Source organism: Balaenoptera physalus (assembly GCF_965194825.1).
Source record: "Balaenoptera physalus genome assembly, chromosome: 4".
Lineage (NCBI taxonomy): Eukaryota > Metazoa > Chordata > Mammalia > Artiodactyla > Balaenopteridae > Balaenoptera > Balaenoptera physalus.
The window spans coordinates 31,068,838-31,088,910 of NC_138891.1; the positions used below are offsets into that span (position 1 = coordinate 31,068,838).

Genomic DNA, 20,073 nt, shown 5'->3' on the forward strand with positions numbered 1-20,073 from the left:
TCACACATCCTCCCTACCCACTCACCTGGATGATCTATACTACACTGGATCCTCTGCTAGATTTTAAACTCCTTTTACTCCCAGATGACCTACTTCACTTTACAAAGAAAATCAGATGTCATCTTCTATAAATTATCAATTTTCCTACCTTTTTATTCTCTCAATTATCTATATTTTTCCTCAACCTTACTTCCTTTCCTTCTAATGCTGACTCATGTACCTATTTTCTTGATCTCATTTCCTCCCACAGGCCACCAAATTATTCTCTCCATTGTATACAAAATCTTTTCCTATCCATGGATTTCCTTCTTAAACGACGCCCCCCAAAAGCCCTCAATTCTGCCTCTCTCTCCAACTATTTTTCTCCTATCTGAAACACAGCAAAATTCATAACAGCACATAGTTGTTAACAATTCTTTATCTACTAGTCTTATTTTAAAATATTTTCAGTCTTGCTCTGTTCTAAGCAATCTTAAGAAATTAATTTTATGAAAGTCACCGACTGCTAAATCCAGCCACATAACTGTTAAATCCATAGATCCCTTTTCATTTCTCCTCTGCTAATTTGGCTCTAACCTATCTTTCTATTTTTATCTGCTGTTTATTCATGCATATTCATGCATATTCTGCTGTTATTCATTTACATTATAAATACCATAAACTACTCTGAGGTCCCAGAGCAATATACTCTGTGTTTTGTCTTGACTTTAACCGCCCTTTCATGGGTTTTTTTTCAACCAAAAATGCTTTTCCTCCTCTAATGTGCTACCAAGCCAATTCCATCATCGCATCGCTTCCTTGATGAAATTTTTCCTACCAGTCCTCATGAGATTCTTTAGAAAAAGAGATCTGAAATTTTTGTATAGTACTAAGCCAGAGCTGGAATTACATCATTAAATTGGAAAAATCTAAATCAAACATGGGGTCATGTTCAAAATTAAAGTTTACCTTTGATTAGTCCATCTGCCTTTTCACTGGTATTGTTCCCTCCAAGTTTCATAGATTCATCGTAAACATTACATTCCTGGATGAAAAGGCATATTTCTTACATAGTACTGCTGTCAGTTTTAAGTAAACTTAAAAATGCATACTATTTTATATTGCTTTACTTTACATAATAAAGACTACTTAAATTGCTACCCTATTCTGGAGCAATGGAAGGAGGTGCATTAAGAGGAAAAATGTACAAATTGATGAAAAATTTTTTCACAGGTATCTCAAAAAAGAAAACTAGTCTGTCTTAACCTTTTCAAAAGGAATACAAAAAAGCAAACCTCAATTATAAATGGCATATTAGTTACTGTGAGAAACATTCACAAAATGGGATTTAGTTTAGAATTAAAAGGAATTCTAAGACTACAAACTTTCAAACCAGAGTCCCTAATAGATCTTAAATGAGGCTGCCATTGACATCCTTTTTTTCTGGAATTCCCAGAATGGGTAGATGAAATAGTCAGGTTTCAGAATGCCTCCTCCCTTACTCTATCAGGGATTTTCCCTGCCAACTCTGACTTTGTCCTTTTCCCTTCATGTGTTCTCCTTTGTTTCAAAGTGCAACTATGTGTACATGAGCACAAGAACTTCTATAAAAGTAAAATTTTATACTTCTCTGTGAAATATTTTCAACTGAGTCTAGTAGGGCAGGGTTCCTCCAATCTTACTTTTAATTCTCGACTTGATTCTGTAGGTAGGAATGACAAATAAAATTGGGTGTAATTAAATTAATTCTTCCAGTGTAAAAAGAAAGGTAGGGGCTTCCCTGACGGTCCAGTGGTTAAGAATCTGCCTGCCAATGCAGGGGACATGGGTTCAAGCCCTGGTCCAGGAAGATCCTACATGCCGGGGAGCAACTAAGCCCATGCGCCACAGCTTCTGAAGCCTGCGCGCCTAGAGCCCGTGCTCCACAACAAGAGAAGCCACCGCGATAAGAAGCCCGCACGCCAAAAGGAAGAGTAGCCCCGCAGCAACTAGAGAAAGCCCGTGCGCAACAAAAACCCAAAGCAGCCAAAAATTAATAAATAAATAAATTTATAAAAAATAATAATAATAAAATAAAATAAAAAAATAAAAAGAAAGGTAGGTCATATTGTGAAAGGTAGGTCATATTTTGAATCAAAACCTCAGAGTGGTGTTCGGGATTGGTTAGCAGGAGTACAATGTAATTTTTGCCTAGAATTAGGGCCAATAAAGGATATTTTACTTTAGTTTTTAAAAAAATAGAAATTTAAACATCTTACAAAATCTCATTAGTGTTTATGTTTTACTAAAAATGTGGCTGAAAAGAAAATCCATCCTCTTCCAATGGTATGAGTCTAAATAAATTAAAAATCCAAGATGTACCATTTTTAGAGATATGTAACTAGAAGTTATTTAGATAATTAACTTTTTAAAGCATTAGCTTCAAGAAACTGATGCTAAAAATGCCTTTCATGGCTTCCCTGGTGGCTCAGTGGTTAAGAATCTGCCTGTGGGGCTTCCCTGGTGGCGCAGTGGTTAAGAATCTGCCTGCCAATGCAGGGGACACGGGTTCGAGCCCTGGTCTGGGAAGATCCCACATGCCGTGGAGCAACTAAGCCCGTGCGCCACAACTACTGAGCCTGCGCGTCTGGAGCCTGTGCTCCGCAACGGGAGAGGCCGCGATAGTGAGAGGCCTGCGCACTGCGATGAAGAGTGGCCCCCGCTCGCCGCAACTGGAGAAAGCCCTCGCACAGAAATGAAGACCCAACACAGCCAAAAATAAATAAATAAATAAATAAATTTATTTAAAAAAAAAAAGAATCTGCCTGCGAATGCAGGGGACATGGGTTCGAGCCCTGGTCCAGGAAGATCCCACATGCTGTGGAGCAACTAATCCCATGCACCACAACTACTGAGCCTGCACTCTAGAGCCCACGAGCCACAGCTACTGAAACCCGTGCACCTAGAACCCGTGCTCTGCAACAAGAGAAGCCACTGCAATGAGAAGACCATACACTGCAACGAAGAGTAAGCCCCTGCTCGGCGCAACTAAAGAAAGCCCGCACGCAGCAACGAAGACCCAATGCAGCCAAAAACAAATAAATAAATAAATAAATAAATTTATTAAAAAAAAAGGTCTGTCACTTAAAAAAAAAATGCCTTTCATCATTCTACCCAGTATTCAATAATCAGTACAATCATTTATATTATATTAAATAGTATGCAAAAAATAATTCAAAAGTTTATCTACAAACAAAGGATGTCCTTTACATTATTCATTTCATATTAAATGACTCTTAGTAACCCTTTTCTTCACAGAGTTCAAAGATATACATATAAAGTCCAACCTATCAAATCATACTATGCTCCAATCTCATGAAATTTAATAACATTTCACTCTGTAAGCTTGGAATATCCAAATCTATCTGAAATAATGAAATTTCTGTTGCAATAAATGCTTAGCTGGAAATCACATTTTCAGCCTCAATTTCAACTAATATAGCAAACTAAATATCCTAAAACCTTCCTACTACATAACATGTTAAATGCATGGCTGATCTTGGAGAAAAAGGGAAAGCCTTATTGAAAATAGATAATTTTTTAATTGGTAATTGACAATGAAGCTGTAAGTAGTCTTAGGTGCTATTCTTCAGTTTTAATAACTAAATGTAGAAAGAAAAGGACGGACGTGGAAAGCACTGGACTATTCAGGGTAGGGAACTGAATCTTAGACATTAACAACAGAGTTAAACTCCCACTAAAAGTACAAAGAAGGAAATGCAACTAAGCACACAAATTAATAAAATAGAATCTTAACAAACAGTTGCAGGAAAGTGATATGCAGCATCTTTGAAAAGTAAAAAATAAGAACAGTAAAGTCCAAAAAATAGATATTTTGCATACACCTTGCACCTAGTTATTTCCTACTTTAAGTTCTTTGGATTTTCAGCTGAGAATGAAGAATAACCGTTTCATTCTTATAACATTTATTTTCCCTACAAAACTAATTCATTATTAATTCTTAGAAACTGAATATACATGTATTATGTGTATATATGCTATATATAAAAATATACACAAATTAAGCATCAAGAATAGTCACCCATTCTCTCATCATTAGGACATAATTATCACTATTAACATTTTGGCACATACAGTATGTGTGACTACACTTAGACGTATATAAATATGTATTTACAAAATGAAGACTCAAACTCTATACACAGAGGCATATCTGGCCTTTTACTAAAAAAGATCATGAAAGTATTCTTCAAAAATAGTACTTTGTAGTTGCACAATATTAAATTTTACGGTTGTATCATAATTTAACTGTTAACTTATTGACAGGTATTTCTTTTCTGCCTTTAAAATAATGCTGGGGAAATAAACTTGTATTTTTCTCTTTGGAAAAAATGCATTTCTGATTAACTTCTTTAGATAGTTTCTTTGAAATGGCATTGTTGAATCAAAGATTATAAACACTTTTAAGGCTTTTGATACACATTACCAAATCGCCTTCAAGAATGTAGCATAAACTTTCACTCTTATCAGCAACACACGAGAAAGGCCATTCATCGTATCTCTAAAAACTGGATATTATCAATTTTTTGACAATAATTTTTTTAATGACAAAATTGAAAGGTTTTACAATAAACCAGAGACTTTAGAAAAAACACACTAATACTTTACCTTCTTCAGCTGATTTTTCTTAATTCTTTCAATAGGAAGAGATTTGCCATCATGGAAGTTGGTAAGAATCACTGCAATGGCTGTCAGAGTTTTGCCCTTTAAAATGTTTTACAAAGAAAAATGGTCAGATTCTGAAACCCAGTTGACCAGACAACATTCTGAAACTAATTTTTAAATCAAGTAAGAAAATATCAAACAGCATTCAGGGCCACAGAAGTATGCTAATTATTATACTAAATAATATACATATTAATGAAGTTATTTCATTCATTAAGTTAGTAAATGCTTTACCATGCCATATTATTAGGAGTTATTAAATAATTTACTGTGTAAAATCCTGTAAGCATCTTTGAAAAATGTCATTTTATTTTTTTAATCCTTTTTTAATTGAGGTATAATTTTCATACAACAAAATTCACAGACTTAAAGTGTATGGTATGATAGGTTTGACAACTGTATACACTGGTGTAACCACCACACAATTAAGATACAGAAAAATTTTATCACCAAGAAGTTGCCCTGTATTCCTCTGCAGTCCATCTCCCCACCTCTGTACCAGACAACGGCTGATTTGTCTCTATCACTATATATTAATTTCGCCTGCCTTTGAACTTGATATAAATGGAATTACTCAATGTACTCTTCTTTGTTTAGTTTCTTCTGCTCAATACAATTTTAGGCCCAGTCCTGATTCAGAGCATGTGGTGACCTGAGCTGGTGTAAGCTGTTCCTTAAGAAGAATGGAGTAATATAAAGAAATGCTTACTAGCAATTCATTGTTTTTTTATTGCTGAGTAATATTCCATCATATATGCATACATGGCACACTTATTTGTGCACTCACCTGTTGGTGGACATTTAGATTGTTTCCAGTTTTTGACTACTATGAATTAAGCTGGAGCAGCTAGCAGTACAAGTGTATAAGTTTTCCATAAACGTATGTTTTTAAGGAAATGTCACTTTATTGAATGACTGCCATTTAAATGTCACATTTAACCCTGAACTAATAACTTTATCACAAAACTACAACTACTTGCTTGCCATGTAATTCAGAGCTAACTTAAAATGATTAGTAATCCCAGTATGGACATAAGATAATTACTTTATTAAATTTCATTTAAAGATATTTCCAAGACTTAAAGACTATATACCTTACCAATAAAGCATACAGGACAAGATATTTCTTGTGCATTTTTTAAAAACAGAAACATGAAAATTTTCATTATTTTCCATAGCTGAATTTATAATTACCAACATAGAAATAAACCTCTTTCAAGTTGAAAGCATTGTGAAGCAGCAGTTTTCAAAGTGTGGTCCACAGGTCCTAGGAGCTCCCCAGGACCCTTTCAGCAGTATGTGCAGTCAAAACTGTTTTAATAATTCTACTAAGACCTTACTTGTGTTGATATCTGTAGTAATTCCACAAAAAGCAACGGTGGGTAAAACTGCTGCTGCCTTAGCATGACACAAAGCAGTTGGCACTACATTATATTAGTGGTCACTGTATTTTTAACCGCCACATCCAGTTAAGAAAAAAAAAAAAAAAAAAGACAAACCAAAGAAACAGTTTCACTTTAAGAATGCTCTTTAAGAATGTTCTTGAGGGACTTCCCTGGTGGCGCAGTGGATAAGACTCCGCACTCCCAATGCTAGGGGCTGGCTTCAATTCCTGGTCAGGGAACTAGATCGCACATGCATGCCGCAACTAAGAGTTCACATGCCACAATCAAGGAGTCTGCCTGCTGCAACTAAGGAGCCCACGTGCTGCAACTAAGGAGCCGGCGCTTCGCAACTAAGAAGCCCGCAAAAAGAATGTTCTTGATAAAGCAGTACACATTCATTTTACCAAATCTCACCTCTTAAGTACACACGTTTTAAATATTCTGTGTAACAAGATGGGAAGTACACAAAATACTTCTTTTGCATATCAAAATATGAAGGTTATCTAGAGAAAAATCACTTGTGAGACTGAATTACAAGCTGAACTAGCTACCATGCATCGTCACTTTCAAGTACCACCATTTAACTTGAAAGAATGACTGATAACTAGTTATTCATGACTGAGTGGCACACATTTTCTTGAAAAAAATGAATAAAATGAGCCTATCAACTCCAAAGGAAACAACTGACAGTGTTTGTTGTTAATGATAAAATTTGAGCTTTCAAGCAAAAATTATGTTAGAAAACTTGTATCCAACACTATGAGTAGAAAAGCTTCCCAAATATAAATGCCTTTCTAATAAGATCAGCAGTAGTATCAATGAATGTAAATTTTTTTACATTGTATAATGAAATGCATCAACATTTGGCAGATCTGTGTAACTCAGTGAACCAATATATTCCAAATGAGCAATACCTAATGTTACAAAATCATGCATGGGTAAAATATCCATTCAACGTGCAAGCTATACCAATGGATTTTAATGGAACAAAGTATAAAAAGTTCATTGATATGATTTTTTAAGTTCCACATTATAGGAACTTTCCTGGCAGTCCAGGGGTTACGACTCTGTGTTCCCAATGCAGGGAGCACTGGTTTGATCCCCAGTCAGGGAGCTAAGATCCCTCATGGTGCAGCCAAAAAAAAAAAAGTTCCACATTATAATTATTAACCTTTAATAAACTAATATTTGCTTAATTTTCTTGTAGCAAAGAAAATCTAGTTATCTAAAAAGGGTTTTAAAATACTCCCTTTCAAATACATATCTGCGTGAGGACTAATTTTCTTTGTATTCTTCAACAAAAACAACGTATCACACAGAATGAATGAAAGAACAGATATGAGAATTCAGCTGTCAATTATTAGGCCAGACATTAAAGAGACTTGGAAAAATGTAAAACAGTGCCAGTCTTCTCATCAAAATTGCTTTTGTCTTGGAGTTCTTTTCATTGACAAATACGCTATTTCTGTTAACACATTATGAGTTTTTTAACTGTTATTTTAAAAATAATAAAAAATTTTAGTATCTAGTACCATAAATATTAATAGATATAGTAATAGAGATAACCCACAAAGACAAACACTCTTTGGGATGCTCAATAATTTTTAAGAACATAAAGGGTTGCTGAGACCAAAAAGTATAAAAACTGCTGGTGTAAGGAATCATATATTTTCTTTAAGAAAACCCATGAAAGCTACCCTGAATTTCAAAAGAAAATTGAAAAACACATGTTTATATCATTACTGCCAATTATTTTAATTGTACCTTAGGCAAACAAGCCAAAAGAAAAGAAAAGAAAAAAAAAAACCTCAGCATTATTTTAAGTGAAAACCACAGGAAAAATTATGTTCTACACTCACAGTGATATCTAGTCCCAAACTGGCACCAACATATTCCCATCTCTATCTACTTCAAAATTACTTCATATAAAATCTTAGTTACAAAATAAAATGTTATTAACTCAAGGAAAAATATAATTACCAAACCCATATCATCAGCTAAAATTCCTCCATGAACATTTTCTGGTCGGTCCTTTTCAGAAAAATTTGTTATTGTGTTATAGTATAAGTCACTTCGCTGTTCCCAGAATGGTGGAAGTTCTTTACTGTTTTCCCGTGAAACCATCCAAGCTAGAGCTTGTTTTTGATGTGGAAGCAATGGTGTTTCAATAGCCTATAAATAAAAGAAATATCATAAACAGAAATACAATAAGCCCTTTCTTTTACCCCATGCAAAATCTGGAAAAGTTGACCTTGTGATGAAAGATGTATAGATTAATACCGTATTTTAAAATTCCAAATAGTTTAAATAGAAAATACTGGCTCAGTACCTCAGCTGGTTCCATCTCCTGAGTTTTATCATCTTCCTTTAAATCTTCAAACAATTTGTCAAACTCTGTCTTAAGCTACAACAAATAGCAACAAGAAACATTATGAAACAAAGCAATTAAAATAATAATTGCACTTAATTCAGAGATTTCAGGTCATTTAATTAACTAAGAGTCGAATACCAAAAGGTACATAAAATAAATTAATTCTTTGAGATACTACACTGCTCAATAATGGCAGAATAAATAGATCCTTTAGGTAACTGTTACAGTCTAAAGAATACAGGATAGAGTTTTAAGTCCTGGGTTTCAGTCACAGCTCTGTCACAAAAAAATCTTTAAATAACTTTGGGCAAGACACTTAACCTATATGGCCCTGTATCTTATTACTGCAAAACAAATGGGATGAACTAGATTTAGAGTGTCTCTAAGGTTCCTTCTGCCATTGAAATTCTGTGATTCTATTAGCTGTATTGAAACCATTTTGACAGATCCTACCAAGTATATTTGACTTTTTCAAGTAAATGACATTTCATTGATTATTACTGCAATCAGAAATTTGCTATGTGTTACAAAATATTAGGATAATTTCAATCTTATGCTAATCTTTAGTTGGTTCTTTAAATTGATCTAGTCCAATCGTACAGTAACATATATATAATTACTTTTGTAAATTAGCAAATAAATACATATCAACAGCCCAGAAGAAATCAGGCCAAATCTAAAAAGTGAGGAGAGGTAATCTGGGGTTTACCCACCAGACACAAGCTCAAGAGCTTCCCTGGTGGCGCAGTTGTTAAGAATCTGCCTGCCAATGCAGGGGACATGGGTTCAAGCCCTGGTCCGGGAGGATACCACACGCCGTGGAGCAGCTGCGCCTTTGTGCCACAGATACTGAGACTGTGCTCTAGAGCCCGCGAACCACGACTACCGAGCCTGCGTGCCTGGAGCCCGTGCTCCACAACAAAGGGAAGCCACTGCAATGAGAAGCCTGCGCACCGCATAGAAGACTAGCCCCCGCTTGCCTCAACTAGAGCAAGCCTGCGCGCAACAACGAAGACCCAACGCAGCCAAAAATAAAATTAATTAAAAAAAAAAAAAAAGAATGACAGACACAGGCTCAAGCCCTTCTAGCAATGAGCAGAGAAAATACAGTAACTACAATTAGAATATAAAAAGGCTAACACTGATGAGTAGAGACAAAAAAAATTTTGATGTAATTGGTAAGATTGATCTGCATTAATTTACTTTATACCCTTTTTTCCCCAAACTAACCCAGCATAACAGTATCCTGGATCACAAAGCAGACAAAGTAAGAAATAGACTAAGGCCAGAGATTCGGAACTAGTTTTATTTTTTTAAATTTATTTATTTATTTATTTTTGGCTGTGTTGGGTCTTCGTTTCTGTGCGAGGGCTTTCTCTAGTTGCGGCAAGCGGGGGCCACTTTTCATCGCGGCCTCTCTTGTTGCGCAGCACAGGCTCCAGACGCGCAGGCTCAGTAGTTGTGGCTCACGGGCCTAGTTGCTCCGTGGCATGTGGGATCTTCCCAGACCAGGGCTCGAACCCGTGTCCCCTGCATTGGCAGGCAGATTCTCAACCACTGCGCCACCAGGGAAGCCCCCGGAACTAGTTTTTTTAGCACTGCATTTGCAACCTTCCTGAAAGGAGTAAGTTTCAAGCTTCAACTTTTTAAAAATTATGGCTATTTTAAAAATTTCAAATAATACAAAAACATCAAAACAGAGTAAAACATCACAGGTGTATACAGCAAGGTGTGTGTTTCAAGGTATATATGAATGCATGTATGTGGATATATTCCTTATCACTGCTTTCTTTCTACATAAATATTTGCAATATATTTTATTTATTCTACATGTTCCATAACAATATAAACATCACTAATACTAGCAGATGCATATTTATCTTATATTTTTAAACATCAACCTTCAGCATTTAAAGTTCACTATTCACTTTTAGTTATGAAATAAGAGAAGTGCACCTGTTCAGTTGTCATCTGTACTGCAGCATGAACTGGCATACTATAGCTTGGTCCCGCTCTTCCAGAGCCCCAACCACTTTCCAAACTGAATCCTAAAGCTATAATTTACAAAATGAAAAGAATAAAATCACCAAATGAAATAAATTATCTTTTAGTAAATAGCTTTTAAAGCTTGTCTAATAAGCTGAATTAAAAATTCCCTTAATATGTGTTTTAAAAATTTTAAAACTAAATCTGCTAGGTTATTCAAAAAATACATTAAAAGAATTCCACATTATTTAAACAAACTTTTAAAAAGCATTCTTTTTCATTCTCTATTGGGAGATTCTTTTTGTCTGTAACTTATTAAAGAGAATGTTTAAAATCAGGGATTTCCAGATATTATCACTGGGGGAAGTTAGGGGAGGGACCTCCTTGTACATTTTTCTGTGTATGTGTGCAACCTCCTATGAATCTATAGTTATTTCAAAATAAAGAGAAAAAAAATTCAAGGATTTCCTTAAAAAGATTACTAAAAAAAGAACTTGGAGCCTTCAGCAACAATTAATTTAGCCACCCAAACTCAAGGTATTACTTAAGAGAATAAATGTTTTACAATTCCAGCATCTTAACAATATCAGAATAATAGTAGGTTAAACCCTGAACTTACTTTTTGGTGCAGGACCCAATTTAAATCCATGTTTCTTCAACTGATCTAAAACTGCTTTTCTATTTTCTTCTTTTCCCCAAAAAGTCATATGCAAAGGCATGGTAAAAGCATTGTTTGCACCAAAAGGAACTACCCTATTATAATTAAGAAGGAAAAACAAATGAGAAATTAGAAGTGTTATTTTTTTACATTTAAGTTTCATTAAAAATCTTGTTAAATAACTGCCACATTCAAATTCTGCATGCAAGTAAAATAGAAAGGAACTAACTGAGCAGACCAGAAAGAAAAAGGACACGGACTAGCACCAACAATAATGAGAAGAAAAGGCAGTTTTTAGGACCAGAATTCCAGAAGAAACTCAGGTGAGATAAAAGTGTTTAAATACATAGTTAGCCTATTACGAAGATCGTAAGATAAGTAAAATAGCAAGTTTAATTCAGAAGGCAGAGCTTCCACTAACAGAACCACTGAGTGTAGCAACCCATTCTGGGAGAATGGGGAAGGATTTCCAAGAACTATTTCTGATCCAGGATTCACTGAAAGTTTACTCTCAATATCTGAAAAACTTGACGAACTGAGAAAGGAGAAAACAAGTAAATAAGTGAGAAGACACTGCTAAGTATTTATCTTCCAAACTCACCTTTTAATATCCTGAACAACCTATACTAAAATTGAGGTCACAGACACAAACGCATAAAAGAGAAAATGTAACCAAAGAGACTGGGAGTTTTAAAAAAGGAACAGGTAGTAGAACTAAGAAGGTATATGCCTAGATAATGCAACAGCTGCTACTTATCTCCAGTCAAATGATGTCATGTGGAAATGAGTATCCTGCATTACCAGATCTTCCATTTATCAAGAGAAATATTTATAAATAATTTTTTAAAATTAGGGAAAAATTAATATGCATAAAATGTAGAATGTCCAGATATTCGAATATCGGAAATAACTGAAAAAAAAATTAAACTCTGTGTAGGCAAGACCAAACTCATCTACATCTGATCACATTCTATCAGCTTACAACCTGATTTAAACAAACACTTCCAAATTTGTCAAATCAATGCACTAAAAGGCTTTTTAAAAAGGCTTTTTTCTTAAAAGATGGTGTGGACTTTCTAATATTTGAACCAAAGTCTATTTTTCTCCATGGTAATAGTTTACCAGGAAAGTGAGGGAATAGCTATTTGATGGCTAGGGTAGTGCAGGCAGATGAAAGAAGAATTAAAACATTTACTGAATGCATACTAAAGGTATAGCGACAAAAGTTGTCAGGGCAACTTTACATACCCTTACATTCAAAGATCACTACAACTCACAATTATTAAAACTGAACTCCAAAAGTGCATTACCCTTCAACTTGAGCCAATTTGTTGTCCATGATATAGGCCAAGGCAGCTGCAAGATCTTTCTTTATATGGCCGACCTGATTTCCATTCACATTGTTTACTTTAATTGCATTCTTATCATAAGGGTTATCGGGCTCTCGTTGTAATGCAACCATTTCATTATTATTAACCTAATAAAAATAATAAACAGATATTATTATAAATAATAAACATATAATGATACCTTTCTTCATACTTTATCTGGGATTTCCATTCATTTTTTAATGCTTACTGAATAACACCACATATAAGAAATGCACATTTTCTTGGACTCATATTTCTATAGACATATTAAAGAACATATTTTATAATAATTCTTTTACAATATTTTCCTAATTTACATTCATTGGAAGTTAACAAATCCTTGATATATAAAAGATACAATCAAAACTAACAGATACACATTATCTAAAATTATTCAACATTATAACTTCGAAAACAGGTAATCTCCTGAGTGCTTACTATGTGCCACACATTGTTCTAAGTACATTACATAGACTGACTTTTAAAACTGTCACAACCCTTTTGGTAGGTGTTATCATTATCTCCATTTTACAGATGAAGACACTAAAGCACAGAAAAGTTAAGTAACTTGCCCAAGGTCATAAAGTTAATAAGTAGCAGAGCTAGGATCTGAATCCAGGCAGGCCAGCTCCTAAGCCTAAATTCTCCAGAATCTCAAAGGGTTAAAAGGCATTATTTATAAGTCAGAATGGAACTGGAATAAGAAAATACATCCAGCCTTCAACTCATGCCATTATCTGATTCCACTTAATTAAAAATTGCCTGAGGATGACATAATTGAAAATGGAAGAGAAAGGACTTCCAAAAATTCTCTTCCATAAAAGCAATGAAAAAACTGGCAAAAGCTGTTTGAATCAACTTTTTCAGAACTCTGGAAACTAACCAAAGGGTTGTAGAAACCTGGGGAGACTTAATTCAATAAAACAGCTGAATATCAGTGCCCTAGTCTCATCTCCAGCTCTCAGTTACACGATAGCATTTAAAAATAACAACCTGCTGCACTTCTTAGTACAGCCTAGCAGTTACCAGAGTGAGCACACTGGAGCAGAATCTTTCAAAGATTTATTCCTATAGAATTGTCAATATTTGACCTGTATGGTGGTTCCCTAGAAGACCCCCACTTTCAAAGCTGTTTCTATTTGACCTCTGAGCTTACTCAGTACCTAAAACGTTCTCCCTTCGGTGGGTGTTTGTCAAAAACAATTTTACAGGCAGTGGGTAACAGCTAGGGCAAACAAAACAATAACCAAAGGGCTTAAAAGGAAAAAGCGGAGAATAAGATGTTCAAAGCTCCAATATATTCCTGGAGATCTAGAAGGCCAAATGCAAGCACAGGGCTGTATGCACGCCCAGGGCTGTGAATATGTTCAGGAAAGACCTGAGAAGGTCCTAAGCTCTCACCTCTGGCTAAACTTGAAGCTCTGAACAGGCAGGAAATAAAGGCTAAGGCAGAGCTGTCAACTGCCAGGCTGAGTGTTGAAAGAGTGCCCCAAATGCACACAGATCCTCTCAGTAAAGACTGGGAAATTTACTGGTTCTAGTTCAATCACTAGCTGACCACTAAGGTAACCAAATACAGATATCAGTGGCCAGACACAACAAAGACTTTCACAGGGTTAATTTAGCAAAAGTTACTAAACAAACAACAATAACCAAAATCAGCAACAACCAATCCAGGGGAGAAGGAAGACTCTGATTTCTAGAGCTGCCAAATTATTTTTTTTTACTTCACATTCATCATCACATATAGTATTTTTTAGTTGAAGTATAGTTGATTTATACTACTGTGTTAGTTTCAGGTGTACAGCACAGTGATTCAGTTATACATGTATATAAATACATACACATATACACATATAATTTATAGATTATATAAAATCTATTCTTTTTCAGATTCTTTTCACTTATAGGTTATTACAAAATATTGCGTATAGTTTCCTGTTCTATACAGTAGGTCCTTCTTGGTTATCCATCCCCCCGTTTCCCCTTTGGTAACCGTAAGTTTGTTTTCTATGTCTGTGGATCTATTTCTGTTTTGTAAATAAGTTCATTTGTATCATTTTTTTTAGGTTCCACATATAAGTGATATCATACGATATTTGTCTTTCTCTGTCTGGCTTACTTCACTTAGTATGATAATCTTTAGGTCCATCCATGTTGCAAAGGGCATTATCTCATTCTTTTCTATGGCTGAGTAATATTCCATTGTATAGATTACCACATCTTCTTTATCCATCCATCTGTTGATGGACACTTAGGTTGCTTCCATGTCTTGGCTATTGTAAATAGTGCTGCAGTAAACATTGGTGTGCACAGATCTTTTCGAATTACAGTTTTCTCTGGATATATGCCCAGGAGTGGGACTGCAGGATCATATGATTTAGAGTTGCTATATTATTTAAAACGTCTACTTTTCAACAACAAGAGAGACATGAAAAGAAACGAGAAAGTACAGCTCACACAAAGGAATAAAGCTATCAATCATCTACCCATAAGGAAGCACAAATGCTTGACCTACTAGAAAAAAACTTAAGTTTTAATTTTAAATATGTTCAAAGATCTAAAGCAAACCATGTCTGCAGAACTAAAGGAAAGCATGAGAACTATGTCTCGCCAAATAGAAATTCTGGAGTCAAAATTTACATAGTTAACTAAAGTCTAAGATTCACTAGAGAGGCTCAAACAGCAGATATGAGCAGGTAGAAGAAAGAATCAATGAAGTTGATGACAGGTCAACTGAGACTATAACGTCTGAGGAACAGTTATAGTTTGAGGAACAGAAAGAAACAAGAATGAAGAAAGATGAACAGATCCTGTGGGATAACAGCAAGCATACCAACACACACGTGATGAGAGTCTCAGACGGAGAGGAGAAAAAGAGGTAGAGAGAATATTTGAAGAAATAATAGCCAAAAACTTCCTAAATTTGATGAAAAAACATTAATCTACATATTTAAGAAGCTCAACAAACTCCAAGTAAAAAATATTCACAGACATTCAAACCCAGACACATCAAAATCAAACTGTGGAAAGAACACTGAAAGCAACTGAGAGAAACAACTCATTACATGCAGGGGATCCTCAATAAGATTAACATCTGATTTTTCACCAGAAACCATGGAGACCAGAATACAGTGGGACAACTTCTCAAAGTGCTAAAAGAAAAAAATTCAACCAAGAATTCTGTAACTGGCAAAACTATCCTTCAAAAATAAAGAAGAAATTAAGAAATTCCCAGATAAACAAAAACTGACAGAATCCATCACTAGCTGACCTACTCTACAAGAAATATTAAAAGAAGACCTTCAGGCTGAAATCAAAGGCACTAGACAGTAACTTGAACCTACATGAAGAAATAAAAAGCACAGGTAAAGGTAATTACACAGGTAAATATAAAAGACAATATGAAATTTTTTGGTTGTAACTTTTCCCTCCTATCTGATTTAAAAGGACATAATCATTATAAACCTGTACTGATGAACATACAATGTATATAAAGAATTTGTACGATAACAGCATAAAGGAGTAGGAAGGAAGACAACGGAACTATCTCAAAGCAAGGTTTTTATAAACAATTGAAATTAAGTTGCCATAAATCCAAACTAGATTCTTATGAATTAAGATGTTAGTAATTCCCAAGGGCAACTACTAAGAAAACAACTCAAAATATATAATAAAGAAACAACCAGGGAACTACTATGGTACACTAGGAAATATTTAACGCAAAAGAAATCGGAAATGAAGGCCAGACCCAAGGGCCACATATTGTATGATTCCATTTACATGAAATGTCTAGAGTAAGTGAATCCATAGAAACAGAACATAAATTGATGGATGCCATGGGCTAAGGGGAGAGAGTAATATGGAGTGATTACTAATGGGTACAGGGTTTTGGGAATGATGAAAATGTTTTAGAATCAGACAGTGCAGATGGTTTTACAACCTTGTGAATATCTAAAAACCACTGAATTGTACACTTAAAAATGATAAAATTTATGGTACGTGAATTACCTAAATTTTTTTAACTGCCTGAAAAATACACAGGAAAGCTGCTTTAAACCTCTCCCAGCATCTGATTACTGACTCAAGAGACTACAGCCTGACCAACCAGATTATCAGACAAATATTCCTCTCTAATAATTCTAATATTTCTCTCTAATAATTCCTCTTTGAAGATATCCTGTGAGGCATAGCTCTGTTCTCTGCTAGACCATCTCCCCCATGCCAATGCTTATAGCATGATCTTCTTTAAACCAGATATGCAAATTCCAGAAAATATATAACAAAAAAAAGTAGGGCAAAATGTGGAGACTATAAAAACAAAGAAAACATGATCCAAGCACACGACAAAAAAGGATATATTAGTAAAACAAGATTAAGATGACAACAAAAAGACAGAAATAGGACTAATTATAACAATACTTTTAGAATAGAATGGAAAAGAAATAATCTACTTTATTATAAAATAAAGATTTTCATGGGTCAAGAAATAAAAAATGTAAACATAAGCAAATTGAAAACATTTTAAAAAAGTTAAAAATGAATAATGCCAATACCATATAACAAATCATAGGAGATACAGCCAACATCGTACTTTGAAGAACGTTTAAAAGATTAAAATCTTTTATTATTAACATTAAAATTAAGTGTTCGAATCAAGAATCCAAAAATAAAATAAAATAAAATGGACCTAAGGAAAATAGGATAACAGAATGTAAAAGAGAAATCAATGACCAAAGAAAGATGATAGATTGTTGTTCTGGGAGGAACCAAGATGGTGGAGTAGAAGGACGTGCTCTCACTCCCTCTTGTGAGAACACCAGAATCACAACTACCTGCTGGACAATCATCGAGAGGAAGACACTGGAACTCACCAAAAGACACCCCACATCCAAAGACAAAGGAGAAGCCACAAGGAGATGGTAGGAGGGGCACAATCACAGTAAAATCAAATCCCATAACTGCTGGGTGGGTGACTCACAGACTGGAGAACACTTATACCACAGAAGTCCACCCACTGGAATGAAGGTTCTGAGCCCCCCGTCAGGCTTCCCAAACAGGGGGTCCAGCAATGGGAGGAGGAATTCTTAGAGAATCAGACTTTGAAGCCTAGTGGGATTTGATAGCAGGACTTCGACAGGACTAGGCGAAACAGAGACTCCACTCTTGGAGGGAACACACAAAGTAGTGTGTGCATCGGGACCCAGGGGAAGGAGCAGTGACCCCAGGGGAGACTGAACCAGACCTACCTGCTAGTGTTGGAGGGTCTCCTGCAGAGGCGGGGGGTGGCTATGGCTCACCGTGGGGACAAGGACACTGGCAGCAGAAGTTCTGGGAAGTACTCCTTGGCGTGAGCCCTCCCAGAGTCTGTCATTAGCACCACCAAAGAGTCCAGGTAGGCTCCAGTGTTGGGTTGCCTCAGGCCAAACGACCAACAGGGAGGGAACCCAGCCCCACCCATCAACAGTCAAGTGGATTAAAGTTTTACTGAGCTCTGCCTACCAGAGCAACAGTCAGCTCTACCCACCACCAGTCCCTCCCATCAAGCCTCTTAGATAGCCTCATCCACCAGAGGGCAGACAGCAGAAGCAAGAAGAACTACAATCCTGCAGCCTGTGGCACAAAAACCACATTCACAGAAAGATGAAAAGGCAGAGGGCTATATACCAGATGAAGGAACAAGATAAAACCCCAGAAAAACAACTAAATGAAGTGGAGATAGGCAACTTTCCAGAAAAAGAATTCAGAATAATGAGAGTGAAGATGATCCAGGACCTCAGAAAAAGAATGGAGGCAAAGATTGAGAAGATGCAAGAAATGTTTAACAAAGACCTAGAAGAATGAAAGAACAAACAAACAGAGATGAACAATACAATAACTGAAATGAAAACTACACTAGAAGGAATCAATAGCAGAATAACTGAGGCAGAAGAACGGATAAGTGACCTGGAAGACAGAATGGTGGAATTCACTGCTGCGGAACAGACTAAAGAAAAAAGAATGGAAAGAAATGAAGACAGACTAAGAGACCTCTGGGACAACATTAAATGCAACAACATTCGCATTATAGGGGTCCCAGAAGGAGAAGAGAGAGAGAAAGGAGACCAGAGAAAATATGTGAAGAGATTATAGTCGAAAACTTCCCTAACATGGGACAGGAAATAACCACCCAAGTCCAGGAAGCGCAGCGAGTCCCATACAGGATAAACCCAAGGAGAAACACGCTGAGACACAGAGTAATCAAATTGGCAAAAATTAAAGACAAAGAAAAATTATTGAAAGCAGCAAGGGAAAAATGACAAATAACATACAAGGGAACTCCCATAAGGTTAACAGCTGATTTCTCAGCAGAAACTGTACAAGCCAGAAGGGAGTGGCATGATATACTTAAAGTGATGAAAGGGAAGAACCTACAACCAAGATTACTGTACCCGGCAAGGATCTCATTCAGATTCGATGGAGAAATCAAAAGCTTTACAGACAAGCAAAAGCTAAGAGAATTCAGCACCACCAAACCAGCTCTACAACAAATGCTAAAGGAACTTCTCTAGGCAGAAAACACAAGAGAAGAAAAGGACCTACAAAAACAAACCCAATTACCCTACAAAAACAAAAACAATTAAGAAAATGGTCATAGGAACATACATATCGATAATTACCTTAAATGTGAATGGATTAAATGCTCCAACCAAAAGACATTCAGGCTTGCTGAATGGATACAAAAACAAGACCCATATACATACTGTCTACAAGAGACCCACTTCAGACCTAGGGACACATACAGACTGAAAGTGAGAGGATGGAGATGGAAGAAGATATTCCACGCAAATGGAAATCAAAAGAAAGCTGGAGTAGCAATACTCATATCAAATAGACTTTAAAATAAAGAATGCTACAAGAGACAAGGAAGGACACTACATAATGATCAAGAAATCAATCCAAAAAGAAGATATAACAATTATAAATATATATGCACCCAACATAGGAGCACCTCAATACATAAGGCAACTGCTAACAGCTATAAAAGAGGAAATCGACAGTAACACAATAATAGTGGGGGACTTTAACACCTCACTTACACCAGCGGACAGATCATCCAAAATGAAAATAAATTAGGAAACAGAAGCTTTAAATGACACAATAGACCAGATAGATTTAATTGATATTTATAGGACATTCCATCCCAAAACACCAGATTACACTTTCTTCTCAAGTGCGCATGGAACGTTCTCCAGGATAGATCACATCTTGGGTCACAAATCAAGCCTCAGTAAATTTAAGAAAACTGAAATCATATCAAGCATCTTTTCTGACCACAAAACTATGAGATTAGAAATCAATTACAGGGAAAAAAACGTAAAAAACACAAACACATGGAAGCTAACTAATACGTTACTAAATAACCAAGAGATCACTGAAGAAATCAAAGAGGAAATCAAAAAATACCTAGAGACAAATGACAATGAAAACACGACGATCCAAAACCTAAGGTATGCAGCAAAAGCAGTTCTAAGAGGGAAGTTTACAGCTATATGAGCCTACCTCAAGAAAGAAAAAAAAAATCCCAAATATACAATCTAACCTTACACCTAAAGGAAC

General features: G+C 35.6%; 1 protein-coding gene across 4 annotated transcripts in view; it reads right to left on the reverse strand.

The window, feature by feature from the left end:
- HLTF (helicase like transcription factor) overlaps window positions 1-20,073 on the reverse strand; it is a 71,067-nt gene that overhangs the window by 42,644 nt on the left and 8,350 nt on the right. For all 4 annotated transcript variants that reach the window (XM_082459521.1, XM_082459519.1, XM_082459520.1 and 1 more), the window contains exons 3-9: window positions 12,415-12,581; window positions 11,066-11,199; window positions 10,417-10,514; window positions 8,419-8,493; window positions 8,070-8,261; window positions 4,648-4,743; window positions 949-1,024 (exon numbers count right to left, since the gene is read on the reverse strand). In XM_082459521.1, the coding sequence (XP_082315647.1) occupies window positions 949-1,024; window positions 4,648-4,743; window positions 8,070-8,261; window positions 8,419-8,493; window positions 10,417-10,514; window positions 11,066-11,199; window positions 12,415-12,581 (838 nt within the window). The remainder of the gene's footprint in view (window positions 1-948; window positions 1,025-4,647; window positions 4,744-8,069; window positions 8,262-8,418; window positions 8,494-10,416; window positions 10,515-11,065; window positions 11,200-12,414; window positions 12,582-20,073) is intronic.